The sequence below is a fragment of the Emydura macquarii genome, unplaced genomic scaffold (assembly GCF_026122565.2).
Source record: "Emydura macquarii macquarii isolate MOO-44397 ecotype Brisbane River unplaced genomic scaffold, CSIRO-AGI_Emac_v2 contig_2768, whole genome shotgun sequence".
NCBI lineage: Eukaryota > Metazoa > Chordata > Testudines > Chelidae > Emydura > Emydura macquarii.
Genome location: NW_027132905.1, coordinates 30,177,199 through 30,204,400, shown reverse-complemented (window position 1 = coordinate 30,204,400; position 27,202 = coordinate 30,177,199). Strand labels below are relative to the sequence as shown.

Below are 27,202 nucleotides of genomic sequence, written 5' to 3'. Positions count from 1 at the left end.
GAGGGGAGCACTGATCTCCCATCCCTCTGGCTGCAGCAGAGAAACTATGCGCTCCACCTGGGTCCCTAGGCAGTGTCTTCCTTCTGCAGCCAAGGGGACGGGAGGTCAGTGCTCCCCTCCCTCTGGCTTCAGTAAGGACCCCAGAGCCTAGGGACCCAGGCAGAGCGCTTTGCAATGCTCTTTGCTACAGCCAGGGAGAGGGGTGTGCTGATTTCCTGTCCCCTTGACTGCAGCAAGGAGCCTGCACTGGCAGTGTGCTCCGCCTGGGTCCTTAGGCAGTGGCTCCCTTCTGCAGCCAGCGGGAGGGGAGCCATGGGCCACTCTGAAAGACTCCGCAGGCCACTTTTGGCCTCTGGGCCAGGAGTTGGGAACCACTGGTCTAGATAGTGCTTAGTTATTTCTGGGGATATCATTCTAGCCACGCTTAAGATTTCATTTGAAATTTGATGGAGTTCTGAGGTTGCCAGGAAAAGGCAGGAAAGAGTAATGTTCTCACTAAGAGTTACTGCTTCATACAGTTTCTCATGGGTTGAAACTCTGCTTAATGGATGCCTTTGGGCTTCCAGCTTACCGCAGAAGAAGCAGGTGTTCTTCTCTAAATGCATGCCAAGGGAACTAGTATAAGGCAAATCTCACCCACAGTTGGCACTTGTCCCAAAATCTTTTACTTGTTTTTGATGTTTGATGTACTTCCTTTCCAACCTTGCCAAATTCAGCTTATGGGTGCACTTCTTATAGCATGTAAATTGCTACTGAGAGTTGTACTTAACCAGGTCCTCTGCTGTGGTATTCTCTAAAGATTGAGTTACTAGTTGGTATTCTTCATCTCCCCATAGACTTCTAAAAATGAACAAGACTGAAGTAAAAACTAGGATTTTGTAATAAATTCTTTTGGGATTTTAATTAATTATATTATGCAATGTATGTTACATAACTGTGTGTGTTCTTTTTGTGATGGATTCCAGTAATTTCTGGCTGGATGCTGTTATCTTAACCAGTGCCTCATTACAGTGCTTTTGTCATAATAACCAAAGCTGATAAGCAATACCACTAAACCTCTTCTTTTTTGCCAATGATGACAAATCAACTTGAAGCCCTCCTTCCATTTACAGTAATCTGTAACATTAAATTGATGAATCAGATATCATGTTCTGAGCATTAACTGATAACACAGTACAGTCAATTGAGGGCCACAATTTAACTTCGTGTGTCTGACATGCTGGTGTTTAAAAATCATTTCTTAAAATTATACTTTAACACTTTCTCAGATATATATCTACATCACTGTTCTAGGTTTGTCATGTTTGGTACCAGTGTGTTTGTCTCAGAAAAGGCTTGACCCATTTCCAGTGACATTGTATTATGAAAATTTCCACCAACTGGAGGACCTGGAGCTGGGAGCAGTGAGTCCTTCTGCCATGCAGCATAAAGGGACATTGAAATTATGATTCTGTAGATTTCTGTGAATCAAATAACACCTCCCTTAACTTTCTATAATTAACTTTCCCACAGAATTACACATGTTCTCTGGCTGACATCATTGGTAGTAATAATGCTTTAGGATGGGTAAGCTCTAGTGTAGACAGGACACAAGCATTTTTACCACACGCTAAGCATTTCACTTTGATAGCACAAGGGTAGCTACACTGGGACTGAAAAGACAGCTGTACAGGTCTTGGTTAGATACATTCCTAGTGTTACAGCTGAATGGAATCTGGTTGACAGACCTTTGTTTACTGAGTGTTGAGCTCCCATGCTGCTAGTTTTGGCAAACTGTGGTTAGTTTTCAGCATCTATAACCTTCAGCTGCATATCTCCATCTGTTCCTGTTGGGAAATGTTTCTTGACCTTCTGAACTTTCAGATTGCTGGGTTAAGCAGAAGGGTGGAGTTCCCCGTAAATTATAGCCTTCATATTTTTAGGAAGAGGTTCAGAGCTGTCCATTTGATGGATGTTTTCTCTCCTTTGAAGCTTACTATTGCCTTTGGCCAATGGTTATTGGCATTGAATTGACTTTACCAAAAGTAGTGACTGATCTCAATAGCTGGTGGGAGTGGGAAGGTGGCTGCCAGTTGGATTGCTCTCTCATTTTTAACCATTGATATGGGGTCCGAATTCCCTAAGGCTTCTACAGTTTGTTTAATATGAAGATTCATATCCACTATTAACTACACTTCAAGATGGCTGTTCTGTGAGAGCCAGGGATTTCCTGTGAAAAAGGTCTTACACTGATGCTTCCTATGAGCTGAGGATTTCAAGGGAAACACCTGAATCCAAGTTAGATCACTTATCACAGGAGTAGGTGGGAGGGGATTTCTCTGATCCTGAAACCAATCAGTGATGCAGGGAGGAAAGAATGTAATTTATGTGATCTTAGTGATTCACTAGGTCATCCTAAAGAAAATATCGGACTGAGAGAAACATGGTGAAGTTAAATTTCCTTAGAGTATTAAATTTGGATAGTAATCTGTAATTTGGATTTGCTTTCCACCACTTAAAGATGCTTTCTTTACCCTTTCCCCATCCTTCCCATTTAATTCACTCTGGACAATTGAATTAGCCTAGTCAGTTTCACTTTCCAGTGCTTTAATACCATGCTTCAAAGGCTAAGGACTCCTCTACACTTGAAACACTACAGTGACACAGCTCCAGCACTTCAGTGTAGATGCTATGTATGCCAACGGGAGGAGATCCCCCCCATCAGTGTAGGTGATCCACCTCCCCAGGAGGTGGGAGCTATGTCAATGGAAGAATTCTTCTGTTGACCTAGCATTGTCTACTCTGGGGGTTAGGTTGGTATAGCAAAGTCTCTGAGGGATGTGGATTTTTCACATACCCGAGAGATGTAGCTATGCCAGTATAAATAATTCCCAGTGTAGACTAGCCCTAAATTGCAAAATCACAAAAACAAAAAACCCCCAACAAACACACACACACACAAAAAAAACCCTTTTACTTGAAGTTAAAAATTAAAAAATATTCTGGAAGCAGTTTTGTAAATATTAGATTTTGTAAACAAACAAAAAAGCAAACAACCCCTACCTAAATGTTGGACCTAAAAAACAAAACCCAGCAAAGCCCTTTAAAGAAATGTCAAGTTGAATGATTGGGGATATAATCTATGCTCAGACGTCTTAGTCCCCAGACAGTGGTTTTCTAAAATAGCCATGTATATTAACATTATAGACAAAAACTTAGTTAAGAAAACATTAAGGTTGCAAAGTCAAGCACTCAAAAGTTTGGAAATGCCAGCATTCAGGTTGCCCATGCAACCTTAATTCAGCCCTCTTATGAGTATGTATCATGATTAGGGTTACAATTTTGCCCTGGAAATATTTAATAAATTTCATGGCAGAGATGCAGGCAAGAAAAGATAAGCCATGGAAATGATGGGGGGGTGAGGGAGGGTTTGGAAAGACTCACGCCACAATGTGTCTTCCAAGGATGGGCCTGGCTTGCTGCGCTGGGCAATGTGACCTAGTGCACGTGAGTGCAATGCCACTCAGGTTTGGTGCACCCATCCCGCTATAGATGTTGGGGGACAGAGGGTCACATTTGATTGGTGTTGCACATAGAGTTACAGCACCTCTCAGCCTTGGTGCATCTGCCCCTCTGTAGATGGCAAATTGTGTGGCATAATGTTGACTTGGGTCATCAGCAGGGTTGGAACCTTTATATGCACTACACAGACCTCTGCCATTTGACCTGATAGCACTAGTAGGTTGTCATTCTGTGGGTGTCAACTTTAGAGGAGGATGAGACATGCACTTTACTAGTGGGTTTCACAGATATTTGCTGACAGCAGAAGAATGGTCAGACTCAGGGATCTTGGGTTCCATTCTAGGTTCTGGAAGGGAGTGCTCTACTCATTCCACCCAAGCTTGTCCCCTTCTTCCTCATCCCTTGCAACCTGTCCTTGCCCTGATCGTAGCCCTTATTTTCCCCAACCCTGGATCCTTGACCAAGTTCCAGTTTCCAGTCCTCAGGCTTCTCATCTCAGTCTCCTCTCTCAGCAATTCCTAATCACTCTGCTGCAGTCTCCTGACTCACTCTGTCTCCTTGTTCAGCCATTCTCAGTCCTCCCGCCAGCTCCTTCTATCCGCCTGTCTCCCTCCTCAGTCTCCATTGCCTTCCAGTTCCAGTCTCCTCCCTGCAGCTACTTCCGTAGTTTCTTTTCCCTGCCAGTCCCAGTTCTCCCCCAATATCCAAGCTCCTCAACATGTCTTCCTCCATCTCATCGCCTTCCCCCCAGTTCCCAGTCTCCTTGCCTGCCCAGTCTCAGTCTCCCAACACCTAGATCATCTTTCCCTCTTCCCCTGCTTCTGCCATCCTCCAGTTACAATCTAGTCCCCCTGCATACCACTTCCTCCAGCTTGAGTCCAGCTCTTGTCTCCTGTGCATTCAAAATAGGCAGCTTCTGCCTCCATACTCTGGCTCCAGCTGGGGGCAGTGAAAGCACAGGAGAATCTCCCTGCTCTCAGTTCCAGTGCCTGGCTCCTGCCTGGACCCCATCTGCCCAGAGCTGCAGTTGCAGGGAAAGCCCTGGTCAGCCCCAGGCTGGAGCATGCCCAGTTCATACAGAATCTTTGAGGATTCTAGCAGTGAAGGTCTAGCAAGTCTGTAGAGAGAATGTTTGAACTGCAGTTTTTCAAAGGCTTATAACTTGACTAAATTGGGCAGATTTTTGCAGGGATGGCACAAGATACATCCCTGACACAAAGGCCACTCAGCTGCCAAATTTCAAATCTCAGCTTCCGAGCATGGGGTTGCTATGCTAGAGCTTCTGAAAAAAAAGGTCACCAGAATTTTTTAGCATGGGGAAAACATTTTACCCTGACCTTGCTCTTGGAAATAGCTGAACTGTTTTGGATGAAGTTTAAAACAAAACAAACAAACGAAAAAGCCTGAGGCCTGGCATGGAAAATTTCAATTCAAAGTTGGCAAAGTGTTAAGCAGTTGAAAATGATCTTCTGATGGGAAGTGTTGCACTACCTTAAAAATAAGCAGTGCTCACTTCTAATACAATCTTGCACATTTTTGTACAATCTTGCACATTTTGAGTGGGCTTTTTGAAAATGCAAATGACTGTTAGGTGCCTGACTGCCATTGAAAGTCTATGGGAGTTGGGTACCTAGCTCCTCTGGGTGCTTTGGGAAATCCCACCCTCAATGCGGCTGACCCAGTGCATTGTTGGGAGTTTGAGTTGTGTGAGACAATTGTGCTTTAATATTACAGAGTTATTATCAGGCCAGAATGAGATGTATGCTACTGACATAGGGCAGAATTTCCCTCAGTGCTTAGTTTTGGGAAGCAGGGCCAGATTTTTAGCATGTTGGGTGCCCATTGGTTGCTGAGCTTTCATCGGAATATCTAGCCATAGGGTGTCACAGTGGGAGCTGCTGGGTACTGACTTCTTCTGAGAATCAGGCTCTTAGTGTCCTTCAAAGGCTTGAGCTGCATGTTTTTACGTTCATAGCACTACCATAGTGAACTACTGTACGTTGAGCCTTCAATTCCCTGGGATATAAAACTACTTTCTCTTTCAGGACTTTTTGCCCTATTTTTGCTTTTATTAATAATGGATACAAACCCAATTGAAAAAAAAATTGCAGGTCACTTTTAAGGGTATTTGGCCAATCTTTGAATTAAAAATAAAACTGCCTACTGTTATATCAATTTCAATATAACTGGAATTAATAACAAGGCCGGCCCTGTAAAAGGCTTTGAGACTCAGCTGCACTGGAATCCACCTTTAGGAGCACCTGCAGGGAGCCTCTTAAATTCACTTGTTTAAATTAAAAATACGCAGTTTTTAAGGTGCTGAAAAATGGTGGAATAATACCAGGATCTTGAAAAGATGATGCAAGGGTAATGGGATTTCAACCAGTGTGCTGTCCTTGAACTGTGCTTGGAGATCCATCTCCTTTATCTGCCTTGGCTAGTAGGTGTCTGATTAAACTTAAAGCTCACTCCAACCCCCTGAACTGCAGGAAAGGGAAAAAAAAATTTTTTTGCCTCTTCTCCCATCTCTAAAGCCTTACTGTGGTGAGGACTGAGGGGGAGCAAGAGAGAGGTCTCTGCTATTCTGCTTCTCTCCTCACTTCCTGATGTTGGGTCCTGCTTCCCTGTAAGTAGTTCCAGTGCCTGCATCTGATGTTGCTCAGAGCTTTCTGTGTTGCAGTACCATGAAATTGCTGTGATTGTTGTGAGGTTCAGCATGGCAAAGCTGTGAGCAGTGGCAGAGGAACTAGACCTGTCTATGTGCAAACCCAAAGATGTCAGTGCATTCACTTTAAATTGAATGTACATTTGGAAATGATCTTTGCCATCGCAGTGGCCAATCCTGCAAACGCTTAATGTGCTTAAATTTACACTTGTGCATAGTCCCATAGAGGTCAGTGGGATTTCTCATGTGTACATGCTTGCAAAATTGGGATCATAAGACATTTAAAAAACCCCAAAAAACTTCTTAAATTCTGTGGAGATTGATGCCATAGGTTCACATACTTGCAAAAGAAGCTTCCCACTCACCAGTAGCAGCAATTGGATTTTCCCAGCCCTGATAATATCAGTTCTCTTGTTATGTTTAACTATATTAGGTGGGTGTGTGAAATCTATTTTGAAAGCATTCTAAAAGGATGACCACAGGCCCTTTTTAGCTCAGCAATGTTTGTGCAGTATTAAGAGAAAAACATAGTAATGTTTTTCTTCCCCCATTTTTTTTTTTTAAAGGAAACATGATATGCCAGGGGTGGAACAATGCTTTGTTTCAGGAAATGTTATCCGTTTCCATTGTAGGGCTAGATTGAGTCTGTTTTTAAATGTGGCATTTTAAAAAGACGAACTCTGTGATGTTATAAAGACATGGAAAATGATTCTTCCTTCAGTGTGCAGGAAGTGATTATTGCTATGTTTTTTCACTGGTAGTATCTGATAATCCCCCTCTCTCCTGCTATTCTTGGTGTGTTTAGTTGTCAGGCGTTGTCAGACAAAATTGCTAAAAATAACAAATAAGGGGGAGGCTTCTCTGGGGCAGCTTTCTCCACTGTGTGCCAATTGTTGAATTTAGTTCCTTCATAGAAAGGGCAAAAGCAATCTGCTTCCATTCTTGTTGAATGGGATTTCTTTTTTTAAAGTGCTGACAAGAACATTGTTGTGTGTCTCACATTTCCCAAACATTAATACTCCATGCACATGTACAAGAAGTTGAAAGCTGACTGCTGCTGTAGGGCTAAATCTTCAGTATCAGTCTACAGCAAAAACTATGATCCTGGAAAACCACAGGAAAATAAACAAGTGGTTGCATTCTAATTTAGAAGCTTTGCCATGGAGCTTTTGAGAAGCCATGTAAAATTGTCCCAACGCATGCTCAAGTTCTCTTCACCCACCCTTTACCATGATGATATAGAACTAGTATTTTACTTGTCCATCAAATACCATTAGTCTCCTTGAGTTAGAGGGTGAGTACAACATTGCAATGGTCCTTTATGGTTGAAAAAAAGGAAAGGGTCATTCCATGGCTGTGGTATCTAATGGTTAGGGAGGCTGGATGTCAAGACCCAGAAGTTTTGTTCCTGTCTTTGCCATGGACGTGGGCTGTGATCTTGGGCAACTAGCCATTTCTCTGTGCCTCACATTCCTCCTCTGTAAAATAAGTGCCGTGTCTCACAGAATTGGTGTATGCGTTTGTTACGTTTGACAAACTCAGCAGCGTCTTTGAATGGAAAGTGCTACAGGATGGCCTAACTGCAGGTGTAAGATACTAGCACCATCTTTTTTCTATTGATTAGTTGGATAAGGAATCCCCAAAATTTGCCAGGGTTGCTCCATGAGAACAAAGGTATTTATATTAAATGGTACATGTAGTGCTGGTGAAAAGTGTCAAATTGACATCCTCGAAGTTCTCTGTCACCTGGATAGTACGGTCCAGGCAGTGACAAGCTTCTCCCCCATCTGGCCATATGCCTCTACTCTGCTCTTTTGAGGGACCACCTCCGGAGGTGAGAAGGGAGCTGGGTTTCCAGGCTTGAGGCAGTCCCTTGATTTCCACACTGAGACTGTCAACATGGGTGCCAATTGTGAGTGTAGTTTAATTAAGTGAATACCTAGGAACTGGTGTGAACCCTCAATTCATTTCACAGGCCACTAAACAGCCACCAGAAGGTAACTATGTTATGTTATTACTGAGCTGGACCAGACTTAATCCATGATTTACCAATGACAAGCTGCTTATCCCATTGTTGATCCATAGAGCAGTGGTCTAGAGCGTGTGGGCCTTTTTAAATAGATGGGAGAATAATGAATGTTCCTGTTTATTCTTCCATCAGGGGAATACTCTCAAGAATTGCCTTCTCTGTGTTTTAATCTAGAGTAGATTTTATTTTGATTGTGTGGTTTTTTCCTTTTAGCATAATTAAAAAAAAAGAAAAAAGGCCAATGCTAGAGTAGAAGCAGCCTGTCATTTTTAAGAACTGCTCCAAGTATTCTCTGAAGTGCTGGTCTGCTTGAATGTTGTCATCTTGGCTTTATGTTCCTATCTGCACTCTGGACATTTTGCAAATATTTGCCACCATAGCTAACACCAGTTCAGCTATAGATTGAGCAACATTGGGAGCCCTAGTGTAGTGGAACTACTGCTATTTTGAGCACCATGTCCTCCCAGTGTTGTTAACGCTGATGGAGCAGAACTGGTGCTATCACCAGTTTGTAATATAGCCATTGTGTAGACAGGGCTGTTCAGGTTTATGTCACTGCTGCATACAAGATTTGGTGGTTTGAACTCGGGGAAAACCTTGTATTGTTTCCAGACTTTCCCAAAGCATGCTATTTATGGTGGTGGTGTGGAAGGCTGCAGGACTGAATTCAGGCCCCCCAAATTGCTATGCTTCTCAGCTGAGTCACTCCGGGAATTGAGGAAGCCTAGACTTGTTTGGCTCTTAGGGGAGCTACACTCTGCTAACAATACTAGGCTTGGCAGTCAAGGCTCTGTTACTTTGGCTTCAATGGCTTCGTGCTAGTTTTGGAGGTATCTGCATTGTATCTGAATGGTCATGTGTCTGGAGGGCTCATGAAGTTGGAGATGGTAAAAGCCCTGTGTATCTTATTCCGTGTGACAGCAATGGCCGTTTCAATACTCTAGGCACAGAGTTCATCCAGCCATCAGGGGATGTCTTTGGCAATGGACTTCTTCTGAGCTCTTTACACCGAGGCAAGTTGCTAACTCTCAGCTGCTGTTACCAACAGGGATGCAGGCTCCTGTCCTGTGGATGCTTCATTTTGAAGTTCATTAAGAAAATTGGTAACAGATGTCTGTTCACCCATGAGACCTGTTAGAATTATTTCATAGGAAAGTGTCCTGAAGTGCATCAGAGACACTGCTGGGCATTGACAGACCTTGTCTTTATCTAATCTCTCCTCACACCTTGAAGGGTTTACTTCCTACATCTGTCCATGTTGTGGATGGCAGCTACTGGAGGGAAGAGCCCAAACCCATCACTCGTTGGCTACCTGGATGGGAAGGGGCTTGCACCACACTAGCTCCTTCCATTTGCTTTATTCCAAGCTCTATGTATATGGAGATTGGAACCTCCAGAACCTGCCCTCTCATTTCTCTGCTTCTTTTGGGGGTTGTGGAGTTATATAAAGAAGTTTTTCCCCAGTGGTAACAACCTGCAGCTGTACATCCACTAGTCCCTGGTGCCTCCTCATAAGCTTCCACCCCTGCAGGATCTCCTATGGAAGGGCAGGCCACTGGACATGTAGGAAGAGCAGTTGGCGTGACTCTACCTTGTATATAGTTTTAAGGAAGAAAGTAGCTGAAGTTTATTCTCCCGCATAAATTAGGATCTTTAGAGTAGGGAGGGGGCACCCACGTTCTAGGCTCCCATTTAAAAATGAAAAATACTTGGAGCATATCCACAAAAAAAAACACCCAACAAAATCCACCACACAACCACAACAAACCTCTCAAACCTTTCTGCTTTTTTGGTTTTAATTCCCCGACCCCCCTTTTTTTGTAGCCAGATGGAGAACATGGAGTACACTGAAACTAGCATGAGCAAAGAGCAAAAATCTTCCATTTACAGAGCATTTATGTCATTTGGTTAATGCTTTACAAATTTGGAATAATGTCAGTTAGTGCCTCAAGAGATGGGACAGAGTTCATACTATACTAATTTATTTACCACTTATGTCCTCCAGTTTTTCACTCTGTCCGGGTAACACGGGAGCAGGACAAGTGAAGCACAGGTGGCTTTACCTGTGATCCATGTTGGGCGGTCTTACTGCATGATCACAGCCTTGCAAGTGAAAGGGAATCAGTTGCCCTATGGTAATTGTGATGCAGCCAGGTCAGTTTCTATGCCCTGGCTGTGGTGGGGGTTGATGCATTAAATCACTTCTGGTCTCCAACACAGATCACAGATGAAAATTGTACCTGGGCTTTTAAAATTGCCAGCAAAGCCTGGCTTATAGTAAGTGGTGTGCTAGTGAAAGGCTGCAAGACAATAGACCTTAAACCTAGCGATAGAAATAGGAAAGAATTAGATAATTTAAAAGAGGAGATTCCCAGTTTTCTAATAGGATCTGGCACTGGTTTAGCCCTGGGAGGTAGTGAGATCTAGACTTTAAAATCTCAACATTTAAATGTATAAAATAGCTGTTTTAGGACTTGTGAATTCAGTGGGACAACCAGTATGTATACAATTACCTGTGTGTATGTCTTTGTAGGGCCAGGGCTTTCATCTGGAATAAACCTTCATAATAGTGATTTTTTTGGTAAGGCCTGAAAGTTGTGCAGATAGCTGCTTGGTTATTATAATATTAATCATTCACTCAACCAGCCTTCAGCTGTGCTGTAAATGGTACAAAATAAACATGTTGGTTGACCAGAAGGAGCTAGCGTTTCATGCAGTCAGAAGTTTGAAATTCCCACCCTGTTTCATATTTTCACTGTTGTGTTTTGTCTTTAGGATCTTTGATGGTTTTCCTGTCTTTATTTTTTTAGGTGTATAAACATGTAGTATATTTGAAACTAGGAAATTGATTGATGTAAGTGTTGATAAATTAATTTAAAATATTCAGATAGCTTGTTAAAGGGGTGGTCTCTGGTCAAATTTGTCCCAGAATTTAGATTTTGTGAAAAATATACTTTATAATTGAAATGTTTCTATCATTTTTAAAAATTCCAATGGAAAGTGCTTTTAAAAACAATCGCCCACCTCTGCATTGTTTGCAAACCAGCCTTCAGTTCTAATGAAGGAGAACTAGAAAATGAAATAGGCTATAAACAAAAAAGTCTGCTTCTAATTGGGTGTGTATGTACGGACTTAGGAGTCTAACTTTAGGTACCCAGGTTTGAAAAATTTGGCCACTTTTTTTTTTTTTTAATAAGATTTTTAGCTTCATAACATCTCCTTAGTTACTCCTCAGCTACCACCATTTCCCTTGATAGGACTGGAGGCTCTTTTTATGTATAAATTGAAAATGTCTTTTATGCAAAGTTGTACGTTTACATAATCATTCTCTGTAATTTTGAAACAGAGCATTAACATATAGCTTGGAATTTATAGCTGAGACACTATCCAGGGCAATGGCCAGAACTGCCTCAGGGCTTTCCTTGGTATAGCATTACTCACACAGGTAATCCTTAGTCATGGGACTAATATCTCTGCACTCACCTCTTAGTCACTGTGGCCAACCAACTACTCCTCGTTGCCCCTTGCTCCATGCAGTTTATTTCAGGGGTAATCTGTATTTCCTCACTCCCCTCCACCTCTGCCCCAGGTGGGAACAGGAAATAATTGTTTATATTGTCTAGATTGAACCATACATGCTCTTACCTGTTCTCAGAACTGACTGAGCCCTGAGTCAGCATTGTTAAACCACACCTCAGTTCTCAGATATATGAGGTTGTTCCCATAACTGCCTCTTGGCACGTCTTACCTCTCTCGCACTTTACTTTGCCTGAAGTTATACGTTAAGGGTATGTCTACTCTTAAAATGCTGCAGTGGCACTGCTGCTGTGCTTCACTTTAGACGCTCACACAGCAACAGGAAGTATGCTCCTGTCACTGTAGTTAAGCCACCTCTCCAAGAGATGGTAACTAAGGTCAATTATTCCACTGACTTAGCACTGTCTACACTGGGGGTTAGGTCAGCATAGCTACATCTCTCAGATGAGGATTTTTCACACCCCTGAGAGACGTGGCTATGCTGAAGTAACTTTTTGTTACTAAGCCCTAAGTAACTGGTCACTTCTCTTTATATATCTATAGGGCAAAGAGAAGTTCAGCAGTGTCTGAATTAGGAAGAATGGATATTTCTGATTGGCCTTGGATTTTTGGAAAACATTTGGGCTTTGAAATCTTAGAAAATAATTATAAAAAAGATTTCATTTGATACTGACTGTGAGAACGGAGATGAAAACCAGGAAAGGTATAATATAAATAAATATTTGCAAAAAACCCACCATATTTTTTCTCAAGAAATGTTCTGTCAGCATTACTGACTCTATTAGTAATATGTTAGGAACCAAAGTGCAGAGCTGAGGAACCTACTAAATTTTATAGGAGTCTATTTTGTAAAAGACTTTTGCATAGAAAATATTCTAGCAAAAATTCTGGATTTTCAGATTACAAAGTGGGATTTTCAGAAACACTTGGCATTTGGCCTTACTTTGCTCAGTGGTAAGAGGAGCAGAGCTAGGTTGATGCTGAGGAATTTTGAAAACCCCCCCAAGGTTTAGCTTTGTCAAGAGAGAGTCACTAATAATAGATCTGCTGAATCCAGAGTGAGTACGTTTCTGCTGCCACATATTGAAGCTGCAGAGGTCAGTTTTCTCTGGGTGTAGTTCATGTCAGGTTTTGGTGTAGAAGTTCAATGCAATAATTGTCGTCTTACAGCTGAGGAAGGCTTCATCCACACCCCCAAACACTTCCAGTTACATTTTGAAGTTCAGCTGAAATGATAGATGTGTGCAATAGGTTTTCAATTATAGGTGCAGTGTCTGGGTTGCCTATTGACAGGCATAAGTGATGTTTCACAATAATTCCTCTTATGATACTGGTATAGTGTGTTGCCAACACTGTGAAAACATATCATCCAAGGTAAAAAGAGAATAAGAGCTGATGTTTTCTTATCCTGCAGAATCTTTCTCCTGTTTTTATTCTCACTGGACCATGTCAACTGGTCTGTGAATTCTGACTAGATTAATAGATTCCAAGGCCAGAAGGGACCATTGTGATTATCTGGTCTGACCTCTTGTATAACACAGGGAAATTCCCCAAATAATTCTTAGAGCAGATCTTTTAGAAAAACATCAAATCTTAATTTAAAAATGGTCAGTAATGGAGAATCCACGATGACCCTTGGTGAATTGTACCAATGGTTAATTACTCACTGTTAAAAATGTATGCCTTATTTCCAGTCTGAAGTTGTCAAGTTTCATCTTCCAGCCTTTGGATTGAGTTATACCTTTCTCTGCTGGATTGAAGAGCCCATTATTAAATATTTATTCCCCTGGTAGATACTTATAGAGTGTAATCAATTCACCCCTTAACCTTCTTTTTGTTAAGCTAAATAGCTTAACTCAAAGAGCTCAATCACTATAAGACATGTTTTCCAATCCTTTAATCATTCTTGTGACTTTTCTCTGAACCCTCTCAAATTTATCAACATCCTTCCAAGATTGTGGGCACCAGAGCTGTACAGAATATTCCAGCAACGGTCACACCAGTGTCAAATATAGAGAGAAAACAATTCTCTGCTCCTACTCAAGGTTCCCCTGTTTATGCATTCCAAGATCTCATTAGCTCTTTTGGCCACAGCACTACACTGGAAGCTCATATTCAGCTGATTATCCACCATGATCCCCAAGTCTTTTTCAGAGTCACTGCTTCCCAGGATAAAGTCCCCCATCCTGTAAGTATGGCCTATATTCTTTGTTCCTCGATGTATACATTTAGGTTTAGTCATTTTAAAACACACATTGTTAGCTTGTACCCAGTTTACCAAGCGATCCAGATCACTCTGAATCCGTGACCTGTCCTCCTCATTATTTACTGCTCCCCAATTCTTGAGTCATTTGTAAACTTTATAGGTGATGATTTTATGTTTTCTTCCAGGTCATTGATAAAAATGTTAAATAACGTAGGACCAAGAACCAATCAATCCCTGCTGAACCCCAATATAAACACGCCCATTTGATGACCATTCCCTGTTCACAATTATATTTGGAGACCTATAAATTAGCCAGTTTTTAATCCATTTTAATGTGTGCCATGTTAATTTTATATTATTCTAGTTTTTTAATCAAAATGTTGTGCAGTCCCAAGTCAAATGCCTTACAGAAGTCTAAGTATATTACATCAATACTATTTCCTTTATCAATCAAACTTGTAATCTCATTAGTAAAATATATCAAGTTAGTTTGACAAGATCTATAATGGAAATCAACATGGCTTTATGGAATAATTACATTATTTATGAATTGAGTCTTATATCAGCTGCTCCATTATCTTACCCGGGATTGATGTCAGGCTGTCAGGCCTACAATTACCCATGTCATCTCATTTACCCTTTTTAAAAATTGGCACAACACTGGCATTCTTCTAGTCTTCCACTTATTTTCTCTCCTAGTTTTCCTTTGCAAGTTTGTAGTCTGTGGAGAGGAATTAATTAAAGATAAAGGAGTGCTGTCCTGCAGTTCCGTTCTCCTGCTGATCATTGGAGCGTCCTGCTATCCCTGATTCCAACACCTGGATATCATGTTCTAAAACCAGCACTACTTTCCCAAATTTTTCAGAGCTGGGGCACATAATTCAACAGCATTTCAAAGGACTATGATGAGAAAGTGGAACATTGGGATCAATACACATTTTAATAGAATGGCTCCAACATCTCTTCCTGCGGCTGATTAACTTCTCCTGCATTAATATACCAGGCCAAAGTGCTAGTTGTCAGCTGGGGTGGTAGAGCAAGAAATATTGTAGGGACTAATTCCAGAAAGAAAAAAACCTCAAAGGTACAGAGCCTTACTAGTTCAGAAGTTCTGGTGATGAGCATCATAGGAATGAATCCTTATAATTTGGGCAGCCAGTGCTCTTCTAAAGAACCAGACTCCTCTGAAATGACTGTGGCTTCCCTGTTCATTACACCCCATTCCCTTTTGGAAGTAGTGGCTGACGGGCTATACATAAGCCTGAATCCTTCAGTTGCCCTCTAGGCTAAGTGCTCCATTGGTACCTCTAGCCATGGATGGTGTCTGATACGTCACAGGAAAGTGGGCAAATCTAGTTGGATTCTCCTCCATTTGGTGTTCTGCCTTGAGTAGACTCTAGTGGAATTTCCTAAGATTAATCTCCTGCTTGGGAAAACTTATTGCAAAGAAGTCATACTGTCCATCAGTTGCAGTAAGGTATAAATCTTGGAATATCCCTGAATGATGGGGTTCAAGGCAACACGAGATGGCCCAGGGTCCTTTAGACTTTGGGAACTAGTGTATGCCCATGCAGCTGCTCGAAGAGGAGTCCACTGATTGGTATATTCTGAATTTCCTCAAAGCATACATGCAGCAGGAAATGCCCGGTCTAGCATTAGATGGGCCTAATCTGTTTGGCTAATTAGATTTCACTCTGGCCAAATAAGTGACAAAATGACAGAGCATTTCAGACCTGTCATTTTCAAAGATCATGGGTAGACAAAATATTTGACTTTGTTACCGATCTTTTTGAGGATAGCAAAGTCTCCTTCCCACCAACCTTGGCTATGTGAACAATTTCAACCATCCGGATGGCGGCTGCAGCCCTAAAGACTAACCTCATACCACTTCTGTCTGACTCCTGGTTGTGGGGCAGTAGCACTTTCTTCCCAGTTGGGGAAAATCTTTCTCCAGACGAATGTGTATACCCAACTATATCTCGGGATCTGATCACTTTCCCGAAGAGTGTTCCCACACAAACCTTGAGGAATGCCAAAAATGCCACGTGTTAACTTTAGAGATACAGAAACTCTTGCCCAAAAAGTTTATAGAGACCATGTCACAAGATGAGTTACATCAAGGGTGCTATTTGAGGCATTGTGTCATGTCCAAAAACTTCAGAGTCTTCCTTGAGGAAAGGCTTCTGATCGTGAGAATAAAATCCCAGCATCCGGCAGGCTGACACTCCAGAATGTGATGCAATGCTTGGGAAAAGGTACTGGGGGAACAGCATCCTCAGGAAAGGAAACTGCCAGCTTGCTTCAGACCTATCATTTAGGGTTTGAAGGAACAAGGTTTCACAAAGCCTAAAATTAGGCAGAAAGTTTCCGTGACTGAGTTTTAAATTTCCATGAAGAGCTTTTTGTTTGGATTTAAATGTTCCCTTTCAGTATTTGCAGCCCACATGCTGTTCTGTTTGTTTTCATTGTCCAAGCAGAGAGACAAACAAAATGTAAACATCAAAAATGGTAAAAAAAATAGATTATAAACAATTATTTGATAAAAGACTGTGTCCTTAAATCCTGTGCATAATCTAGAGTGCTGCCTTTCAAAGATGTATCACTGAGAGCAGAAGTGGAATACTGCCTTTTTAATGGTAGAAAGAATATATGCTACAATGGTTGGGTGACTTTAGGCAAAAGTTCAGGCCAATAGCAGATCCTCTCCTGAGGACAGAATTTGGGATTCTCAATAGATGTGCAAAAGTCCAACCAAAAACCATCCTGGTTTTTTTCAGTGTATGGACAGTATCTAAGCGACAAGGCTGTAGGAAATATATTTCTTTAATCTTCTAAAACTAGTCAGTGAGGGATCTGAGTCATAGTTTTTCCCTTCATTGTGGAATGCCTGCATGCTGCATATTCAACCTGTTAAGAATTTGTGCCTTTGATGTGTCATGCTGCATAGCTGTTTCAGAATGGCACTAGTTCAGTGACTGTTACTATAGAGATGATGTCATAAAAACTGAGGGTAGGAATATCCAGTGCACTGAACTCCACTTTACCTGAACCACGCCTGGATTGTTCCTGGATTGCCAAAGAGCAACAAAGAGCCTGTGCTAATCACGGCTCTCTCTCTCCCTGCTGACACTCTGTACACCCTGTGTCCCTCTCCCTGTTGTCGCAGGAGGGCTGTTGCAGAGGTCGGTAGAGTTTCTGATAATGCTAACAGTTAATGGCTCACTTATTGCTACTTATTGCTAGGTCTAGTCAAATGTGGCCATGTTAGCAGAGTTGGCCTTAAAGAGGACTTAAAACTGCATTTGAGACTCATCATGTGGGCTTTTAAAATTGGTCTGACCGGGCAAATAGTTTTTCAAATCAGCTTTCCTAATGCTTCGCTGCTGTCCCCAGTGAAGACAGGACCAGGGAGTCACACTGAATTCCTATCTGGACCCTGGTAATTAAGGAATGAGGAAGGGTTTACACACAAGTTCCTGATACTGCTCCTGTGATTACCTAAACAGAAACAAGTCTGCAGTTCTGAAGAGAAAGGACACCTTGATTTCCCTTTGCAATGAAAATGTAGCAATCGTCTCTCCACACCCATCATTAGTGCTTGGGCCTTAGTCAGAATGTAATGAGCCAGCTGTAGGCCTGGCCCTTTGGGCTGCCCTTCAGTAAGGTTTCCCTTCTTTGGGTTGTGCTTTTAGAAAGAGCTTCACTTCTCCCCCTGGTGGTGAACCCATTCCAGGAGGGGTGGTGACCTCGATCCTTGACAACATGTTGTAGTGTTTCTGGACATATTTGCCTCCCTCTTTTCCCCAGCCCTCTCCCCTCTCTTTACCTGCAGCAGAGACCTCTACCTTGTCTGGATCCTTCTTTGCAAAGTTCTAGCCTGCCTCTGCTGCACTTTGCTGGCATTTCCTACTTGAAGGCTTCCTGGAGCCCATTAAATGCTTGTTGTCACCTTCTCTGTGAGAGCACAGACCTTGTGGAGAGGACTGATCTGTGCTAGGACATCCTTGTATGGGGGAGAAACTGAAGCACTTTGGGACTGAGTAGGGAAGGGTGTCAGACCTGCTAAGCTATGGGACTTGATTCTGAGAGCCGCATAATGGGATGGGGACACAGAAAAAGGGCATTAGAGCCCCCCCACCAGCTCTCACCTGAATCCCGAACTCCCAGGACCATAGAGTTGATCTGATCTGATCTGAGCAAGGAGTTGCTCTTCAAGTAATGTACCCCTTCTGTGTTCAGCCATACACCAGTAGGAGCCCACCTTCTGCCAGTGTAGAAGAGGCCCTGCATGTGGAGTGTAGATTATTTAAAGAAACGTGCCTTACCATCAACACCCAGAGTCTGAATGCTTTAGTGATGTTTCAGGCAGGATTAGTGTGCCTTGTACTTTTACTTATCGGAAGCAATTCCTAAAGGTTCTTCAGCTAGGTGTCCTCACAATGGACGTTTGGAATCCCACTGAGTGCATAAAGCCTGACTGATGGTGTTGACAATCAGTTGTGTGTCATTTTAATTAAATGAGAGTTCTTTAATGACAGCAATAGAAACTTCACAACTCCTGCGTTTCATCGCTTTGCGGCTGTGGAGGGCAGGTTTTTAAAATGAAATTTTGACATAGGAAGTTTGTCTGTTGCCTTGAGGACAAACAGATGGGGATTTCATAAGCCACCACCTAACAAAATACTTGATTAGCAAGTAACTTCCTAGGGGTTGATTGTGTTTCGAGTTAAAGCCCACTGCGTTCACCTTTGTTTGGTAGGGTGAGCTACAGGACTGGGAGCCAGGAACTCTGGAGTTCTAATCTTGGCTCTGGCACACACTGCGTCACACACACAGCTCGATTCCTTACAGAGGTGTTGTGAGAACCCAGTGATGTACTCTACCAACCTCAGTGCTAAGTGTTAGCATAGCTATTTGTTGGGCTCTCCCTCATTAAACATTTTACTGAAAAGCTGTTGCTGTGGGCAGAGGGAAACCCAGATGTTCCTGATGTCATTGTTGGGATTGACTTGGGCAAGAGGACTGGGTACTTGTTCTCCGTCCAGATGGCTCTGGCTATCGCTAACAACTGTCCTGAGTAGTTTTCAGACTTGTACTTATACTAAGCAGTTTAGTTTAACTAAAACTCCAGCTGTAGTTAGTGGTAGGCTTTTCAGTCAAACACCCTTTGGATGAAGTCTGCTTGTGAGAGTGCAGACACATGATGTTGGCAGGACTGTGTCATAGTAGCATGTTTGAATGACTTTTCCTGCTGCGTTAGAGCTCCCAGTTTCCTCGGGTCTTGGCAAAGCCTGACAGGAGACTGTCTGGTCTGGAGCTGTAACCTGTAATTTCCTGCCTTTTGTCAGCTTCTCAGCCTTTGTGTGTGTGAGCCTTCTGTGTTTCCTTTTGGGGGTGGTATGCTTCCAGAAAGCACTGAGTTACATCTACACTGCAATGTAAGCCCAGGGTTAGGGGACATTGGACTTGAGCATCTGCACGTTGTATTTTAACCCTATGTTAAGACTCTTCTAACTAGTGTTTGAACCTGATGTCCACACTGCAGTATATGGACCCGAGTTCAAGTAACCGTATCCCAGAGTCCCTAGTGCCACCCCTCTCTCCTGAAATGTGGCTGCTCTTTCTCTAGGACTGTGGTGCACTGTGGGAAAACTTTACTGGCTGCCTTGCACATTACCAGGAAGCAGCTTGGTTTGCAAAAGGTTTGATCAGTTTACTTTCAGGCTCTCGGACTGTGTGCTTGCAGATTGGTGATGAGAACAGGTTAACGCTGATGTGAGCTGCTGCCATTTTCAGTAGACTGGATTTCAGATTGTTGGGCTAGAGAGGACTAAGGAAGCTGTCCCATGGCATTGTGGGATACTACCGGCTGATTCCCAGGATCTGAGCCTTGGACTCAAGGTCCAGCTTAATTTGAGCTCAGACCCTCCAGCCCTGCAGGGCCCTGAGACCCTGGGTTAGCACAATGGCAGTGTAGACACAAGGGGGGTTAGGCTTGAGCCCTGGCTCAAGCATGGGCTTACATTGTGGTGTAGATGTACCCTTAGTAGCTACACTCCATTGACCTACTGCTTAGTGGATTTCAACCAGCAGCTTCAAACTTTGCAACACTGGGGGTTGTCCCTCAGGCCTGATCCTGTGCGGTGCTGAGCTCTCAGTTCCCATTGGCTTCAGTAGGATTTGACATCTTACATCTAACTTGCATTTAGTGGACCTGATCCTGCAAACACTCATTCAGGTGGCCACATCGGGCTACTTGCCTGAGTAAAGGCTTCTGAGTCGAGGCCCGGGCTTATGTAATTTACATTTAAAAATAAAAATAAATAATTTACATTTAAAAAATGGTCACAGTGCAGAAGTTGCTGGTATCTGAGTCTTCCTTGGAGGCTGACTAAAATGGGGGAGTGTCAGACTTAGTCTCTGGCTTGTTAGTTAGCTCTCTCCATGGACCGCCCCTGCAATACAGCTATTCTTAATGTAGTAGTACTGAGAGGCCATTGTCAGGATCAGGGCACCAGCGTGCTAGGTTCTGTAGGTGCAGCCTCTGCCCTGCAGAGCTTACAATCTGTTTAGGAGGCAGTATAGTGAAGGGTGCTCACAGGTCATTTTTTGCCTGTCACCTGCATGGATCCCTAGATCTGAATGGGTAGAGCCAGGGAGGCAGACCAACACCTCTCAACGATGATCAAGACAGCTACTGAGATCTGTCAGTTTGGTTTTAAAACAGAATTTACAATTAACATGCAACATAACTTACTCCTCAAAAAGGCACCGACTGAAGTGTTACATTCCTGACCGGTATCTTCAAAGATCAGGGTTCATTTATCTGAAAATGAAGGTCCTTGAGAGCCTATTGAAGATTTCCTCTTGCATCAGTTAATGAAGTGGATTTGTTGAGAGTTCTGCTTCTAGTATTTAGATCTCATTCTACTCCAACAAAAATCCTTTCTGTGGCTCTGTAGTCCTCTGGAGATCTGCCAGTGTTGTCTGCTGTTTGGAAACCCAGAGAGAATAGTCCAAAGACGTGACCAGTCCTCTAGGGCTACCCAGACTAGGAGGAAGAAATACTACTTGCTGAATTCCTATTTCTGGAATACAGTTTCTGTCCATTTCCCTGCTAAGTTTAGGCTAATTAAGGATGATTTAAAAAGTCTCTGATTACGCTAGGGAGTTTTAGAACATGCATCTCAAAAAAAGGGAATAAACAAGGGGATCCAATATGTGAAAACGTGACTGTGCTGGAAGAGGATTTTATAGATGGTTCCATTATTACCTGAGTGTGAATAGAATTTTTTTTATGGGACTTGTGGGGTTTTTGTCAGTTGGTTCTTTAGATGTTAATATACAGAATACAGAAGTACTTTTCTTTTCCTTTGTTTCATGATCAGGGTGTTAAGTTTATGTATCTGTTGAACTTCACTGCAGTTAGCTTGTCATTCGCTTTGTTATTGATGTAGAAATGACAGTTGTTATGTGTGTAAGGAATGAGATACATGTTATCCATGGAAATAATGACAGTGCCCAAAATACATGCAATAAAGATGAAAATTATTCAAAGATGCCTGCGGAAAGGAAAGTTACAAGTAACCCTCAATGCCCTAGAGTATGAACCAGCGTACGCTGAGACCTTTATTCATTATCACTCACTTGAGACTTGCCTGGAACCCAAATGACACCACTCCTCTCATGCATTGTTTCTATGGTCAGATGAATGTTGGTTCCATTCTGTAGGATTCACCCCCTGCCCTGTAACTCACCACTGGAAAGCACACATTCAGCTACTGCTCTGAAACTGACCGTCATGTCAGGGTGATATGGCTGTTGAGTCTGTTCTGGTTTTTGTACCTTACAGCAGAGGAAGTCGTACCTGGAGCGCAGCGTAAAGGATGCTGAAGATAACATCAGAGAAATGTTGATGGCCCGGAGAGCACAGTAGGGCCGTGGCTCCCCCAAGGCCTCAGTCGAGTCGATCCATTTTGCCAGCGCCTGCACTGAGTAGATAGAACCAGAACATTTTCAAGAAGCAATGTTTGCTGCCGCCTGCTGGTGGGAGGAGTTTGTGTTTGAATGTGTTGAGTGTTATGTCTCACCCTTTCTGTATTTGGATGTTGTAATAAACGATACTTGCAAGGACTGTTGTATTAACCAGTTCCTGTGTCTAGCAGATTAGCTTGGATTTTATATAAGTTGTGTTTGATCAAACTGTTGTCTTTTCAGTGGAGAAAACCATAGGCTGCTTCAGGTATCCTCCTTTTTGCTCAGACTGGGCCAGATTTTCCGAGTCCAGAACTGAGTCAGGCCCAGATTTTCCAAAGTACTCAGCATCCAGCAACTCCCGTTGTGATACTTTGAGCTGGATGTTCAAGAGTTCAGCACCAAGCTCACTAAAATATGTGGCCCATAAACCTGACAAGGTCCAATGCAGCAAACGGTTATTCCCAAGCCTAGTGCTTACCCCCATGAATAGGGCCACTGATATCAGTGGGACATGGCACTGGGTCAGAGTGCTGAAGGGGAAGGCATGTTACATGAAAGCTTGGCCTGGTTGCAGTGGTAGAAGCATCATGCTATCAGCCTTCTCTGCTGTCTCCTATGGAGCAGCAAGGCAACAAAGGACACTCTGTTTCTTTTTAATGCTGCTTTGAAAGAGCTCTTGGAGTTTCCTTTGGCAAAACTAAAGCAGAAGCAAATGGCAGCAAGGAGTGGCTGGCTAGAGAGGAAAGTATGTGCAGAAAAATACATGGGGACATGCAGCGTGGCTTGTTCGTTCCTAAAGTGGAGGAGGAAAGGGGTTGGGAGCATGGATTTTCTATTGAACTTCAATCTGTCTCTAAACCTCACTACTTGTAATAGCACTTGCCCTCTTGCGTTGTCTTTGTAGCTGTCAGGAAAATGGTCACCGCCTGGGAGGTCAGTAAGAATCTCTGCTGGCAGTGATGGTGGTTCGGATTCCAGTCGTGTCTAAGGGCTCCAACCAGGGTCATGGCCTCATTGCACTTTATCAATGGAGTAAAGATGGTCCATTCCCCAAAGAGCTTACAAGCAAACTTAGGCACCAGAGCTATGGCAGCTGGCATGGCAAGATATGACCAGGGCAGGAAATTGCCAACCAGCCAGTATTCACCTACAGGACTATAACTTGCCACTGGAGAGCACGTTTAGCTACTGCTCGGAAACAGAACAGGTGTGCTCTGATTGAGTTCTCAGCGCCGCTGAGTCGCACTTTCCCCTGCAGCGTGTGGTGCTGGTGCCCCCTTGTGGGTAATGCTGGTACTGAATGCTCACCATTCTGCAAAGAGCAAAATACCGCATACAGGTTTTTCATTGAAGGGCAGTATTTCCATGTCTTTGGAGCCCTGCTGTCCAGTGCCCAAGTTTTGTGGTGTTACTGTCACTTATGAGATTGGGCAAGGACAGGGCACTGGGAGGTCTCTTGGGTTCTGTTCCCTGTTCTGTTTCAGACACCTGAGTAGCCTTAGACAAGAATGTGAGCCGTCAGTGATTTGGCTTTCCCCTCACTAATGTTAGGCTAAGGCCTACATCCCAGGTGTGTTGATTTGCTAAATATGCTGGTGCCATCCTTCAATGAATGGCCTGTATGAGATCCCTTCCAGCTGCTCTCTGGCACTAGAACCATAAAGATACGAGAACCACAACAAAGTGTTAATTATGTTCCTTGGCTGGATCACAGAAGCCAGGTGAAACTCACCCATTGGGAGAGCCAAACTGAAGAGTCCCAGGACAGTGTCCAGTGAGCGCTCCCCTATTGCTCTCAAGCAGTGTCCCTCCTTCCTCCAGCACCATGGGCCCAGCTCAGCCATACATCCCACAGCTAGGAGGAGACCAGGCTTATTTTAATGGTTATCTTGCAATGACTGAACAATCTGCCTGCAACAAGTCAGAAGCCGAGTTAGTAATAGAGTCCCAGTCTAGCAGGGACCATACGATCATCTCTAGTCTGACCCCCTGTATAACACAGGCGACCACCAACACCTGCACACTAAACCCAACGACCGCAACGAGGCTAAAATATCACTCCCCAGGAGACCACCCTGTTACGTGCCACAGGCAGAGAATAGGAGGGACCACAGTGCACCGAGGCCCCTGCAATGGCAAGGAAATGAAGTTCAGTGCCTAATGAGCACTGTTAGATCCACCCTCACAGCCGGCAGCTGTTGGCCTCTTGGGGGGGGGGGGGGGCCCGGCGGAACGGAGGCGCTAAGGAGACTGAACGGAAGTTGCCTAAAGGTGGTCGGCCACTTGAGACCCAGCCGGAGGCGCGCACGCATGTGCATAGCAGACACTGGCATTGCTGTTGCCCAACTGTTACCAGTTTGGAGTATCCAGGAGGACTTTGTTATCTAAGGCTGTCAATTAATCACTTTGTTGCAACCTTCAAAAAGGCTTCCCTGGAAAACAGAAGGGGTGGTTGGCCTGGTGATTAGCGACTAGCCTGGCACTTGGGCGACAAGGGTTGAATTCCTTGCTCTACCAGACGCGCTGTGTGACCTTGGACACTTAGTCTGTTAATGTCCTGTGCCCAACGGAGTTGCTTGCCCCACTTGACCTCCCTGGAGCGTTGTGAGGATAAATACATTAAAGATTGTGGGATACACGGGAAAACAAGGTTACTTACCAGTAACTGTTGTTCTTCGAGATGTGTTGCTCATATCCATTCCAATGTAGGTGTGTGCGCGCCCCGTGCACAGATTCCCGGAACTTTTTCCCTAGCAAGCCCCGCATGGCCAGCTCAGGCGCCCCCTGGAGTGCCGCGCTCATATTGCGGTATAAAGGGCGCTGCTGGCACCGCGGGTCCCCAGTCCCTTCTTTCTGCCAACTCCGACAGTGGGGATGGGGGGTGGGTTTGGAATGGATATGAGCAACACATCTCGAAGAATAACAGTTACTGGTAAGTAACCTTGTTTTCTATCTTCGAGTGATTGCTCATATGCATTCCAATGTAGGTGATTGAGTAGCCATACCTTGGAGGAGGGTAGGAGTTATCGGTGACCTGCTCTAGACAGCACGGCCCTGCCGAACCCTGCGTCTTCCCTCGCTTGTTCCACGATGGCGTAATGCGACGTGAACGTATGGACTGACGACCAGGTCGCTGCCCTGCAGATGTCCTGCAGGGGAACCCTTTCTAGAAAGGCTGCGGAAGAGGCCTGGGCCCTAGTGGAGTGTGCTCTCACCGGCCCTGGGAGGGGTACTCTTGCCTGCTCATAGCATGCTTTAATGCAGGCAGTAATCCACTTGGAGATGCGCTGGGTGGAGACAGGCAAGCCCTTCATCCTATCCGCCACAGCTACGAAGAGCTGTGTCGACTTCCGGAAAGGCTTGGTCCTCTCGAGATAGAAGGCCAAGGCTCGCCTGACGTCCAGCGAATGCCCCCTCCTTTCCTCCTCCGACCTGTGGGGTTTTGGAAAGAACACAGGAAGGAAAATGTCCTGGTTACAGTGGAACTGAGACACCACCTTAGGCATAAAAGCCGGGTGAGGCCTCAGCCGGACCTTATCCTTATAAAAAACCGTGTAGGGGGGCTCCGAGGTTAACGCCCTCAGTTCGGAGACCCTTCTGGCCGAGGTGATAGCCACTAGGAAGGCCACCTTCCATGACAAAAGTAGAAGGGAGCATGTAGCCAAGGGCTCGAATGGATGACCCATCAGTCCGTTAAGGACCAAGTTGAGGTCCCAGGGTGGCACCGGGTCCCGCACCTGAGGGAAAGTCCTCTCCACCCCCTTAAGGAACCTCACCGACATAGGGTGAGAAAACAGGGAGCGGCCCTCCATGGGTTGGTGGAAGGCCAAGATGGCTGCTAGGTGGACCTTGAGGGAGGCCAAAGCCAGGCCCTGCAGTTTAAGCTGCAGTAAGTACTCCAAGATGGCCTGTATAGGTGAGATGCTAGGGTGTAACCCTCTCGCTTCTGCCCACCCCGAAAACCTCCGCCACTTAGCTTTATATGTTACTTGCGTGGACGGCTTCCTGCTGCCCAGGAGGACCTGTTGAACCTGCATGGAACAGGCTCTCTCTCCCTCCGTCAGCCACAAAGTCTCCAGGCGGTGAGGTGGAGGGAGTCCAGGTCGGGGTGCAACAATCTCCCATGGTCCTGGGAGATCAGGTCGCACCGTCTGGGTAGCGGAATCGGTTCGGTGATGGAGAGGTCGAGCAGCATGCTGTACCAATGCTGCCTCGGCCACGCTGGGGCAATCAGGATAATGTCCGCCCTGTCCCTCTTGATTTTGAGGAGGACTTGGGGCAGGAGCGGGACAGGGGGAAAAGCATACATTAAATCCCCTGTCCAGGGAATCAAAAAGGCATCGGACAGAGAGCCCAGCTCGCGACCCCTGAGCGAGCAAAACCTCGGGCGTTTCCTGTTCTCCGCTGTAGCGAACAGGTCCAGACGGGGCGTACCCCACCGTTGGAAGAGGCAAGCCACTATGTCCTGGTGTAAGGACCATTCGTGGCGGGGAGAAAAAAATCTGCTGAGGCGGTCTGCCTCGCTGTTCCGTACCCCCGGGAGGTGAGAGGCAGATAAATGAAACCCGTGCCTCACCGCGAAGTCCCAGAGGTGAATGGCTTCCTGGCAGAGTGCCGAGGAACATGCCCCCCCTTGCCTGTTCATGTAGAACATGGCTGCCGTATTGTCCGTAAGGACTCGGACCACTCTGCCCCTGAGGAAGTGGAGGAAGGCCTTGCAGGCCAATCGGACCGCTCTGAGCTCGCGCACGTTGATGTGCAGAGCTCTCTCCTCCAGTGACCAAAGCCCTTGGGTGCCCTGATCGTGAGAAATGTGGGCTCCCCATCCCCGATCGGATGCGTCTGTGATGAGCGTCACAGATGGGATGAACTCTCTGAAGGGGACGCCCATCATCACTTCCCTCGGGTCCCTCCACCAATCGAGGGATGACAGCACCTGTGGGGGAACCAGGACCATTCTAGTTAGAGAATGCCGGTGTGGTACATACACCGAAGCCAGCCACGCCTGGAGAGGTCTAAGCCTCAATCGTGCCAGTCTCACCACATATGTAGAAGCCGCCATATGTCCCAACAGCTGCAGGCAGTGCCTGGCTGTCGTCATGGGGGACAAGTGGAGATCAGATATGATGGCTGCCATCGCCTCAAATCTTGCTTGAGGGAGGAAGGCTCTGGCTTGTACCGCATCTAGCCTGGCTCCAATAAACTCAATACATTGTACCGGAGTGAGTGTGGACTTTTGCTCATTGATAAGCAGCCCCAGTCTAGTGCACAATTCGCGTGTGAGGAA

General features: G+C 44.6%; 1 protein-coding gene across 1 annotated transcript in view; it reads left to right on the top strand.

Moving 5' to 3' along the window:
- The window catches only part of PFDN1 (prefoldin subunit 1), a 54,419-nt gene extending 32,348 nt beyond the window's left edge, over window positions 1-22,071 (top strand). The window contains exon 4 of the mRNA XM_067566456.1: window positions 21,791-22,071. Coding sequence (XP_067422557.1) covers window positions 21,791-21,874 — 84 coding nt within the window. The 3' untranslated portion in view covers window positions 21,875-22,071. The remainder of the gene's footprint in view (window positions 1-21,790) is intronic.
- The last annotated feature ends 5,131 nt before the right edge of the window (window positions 22,072-27,202 follow it).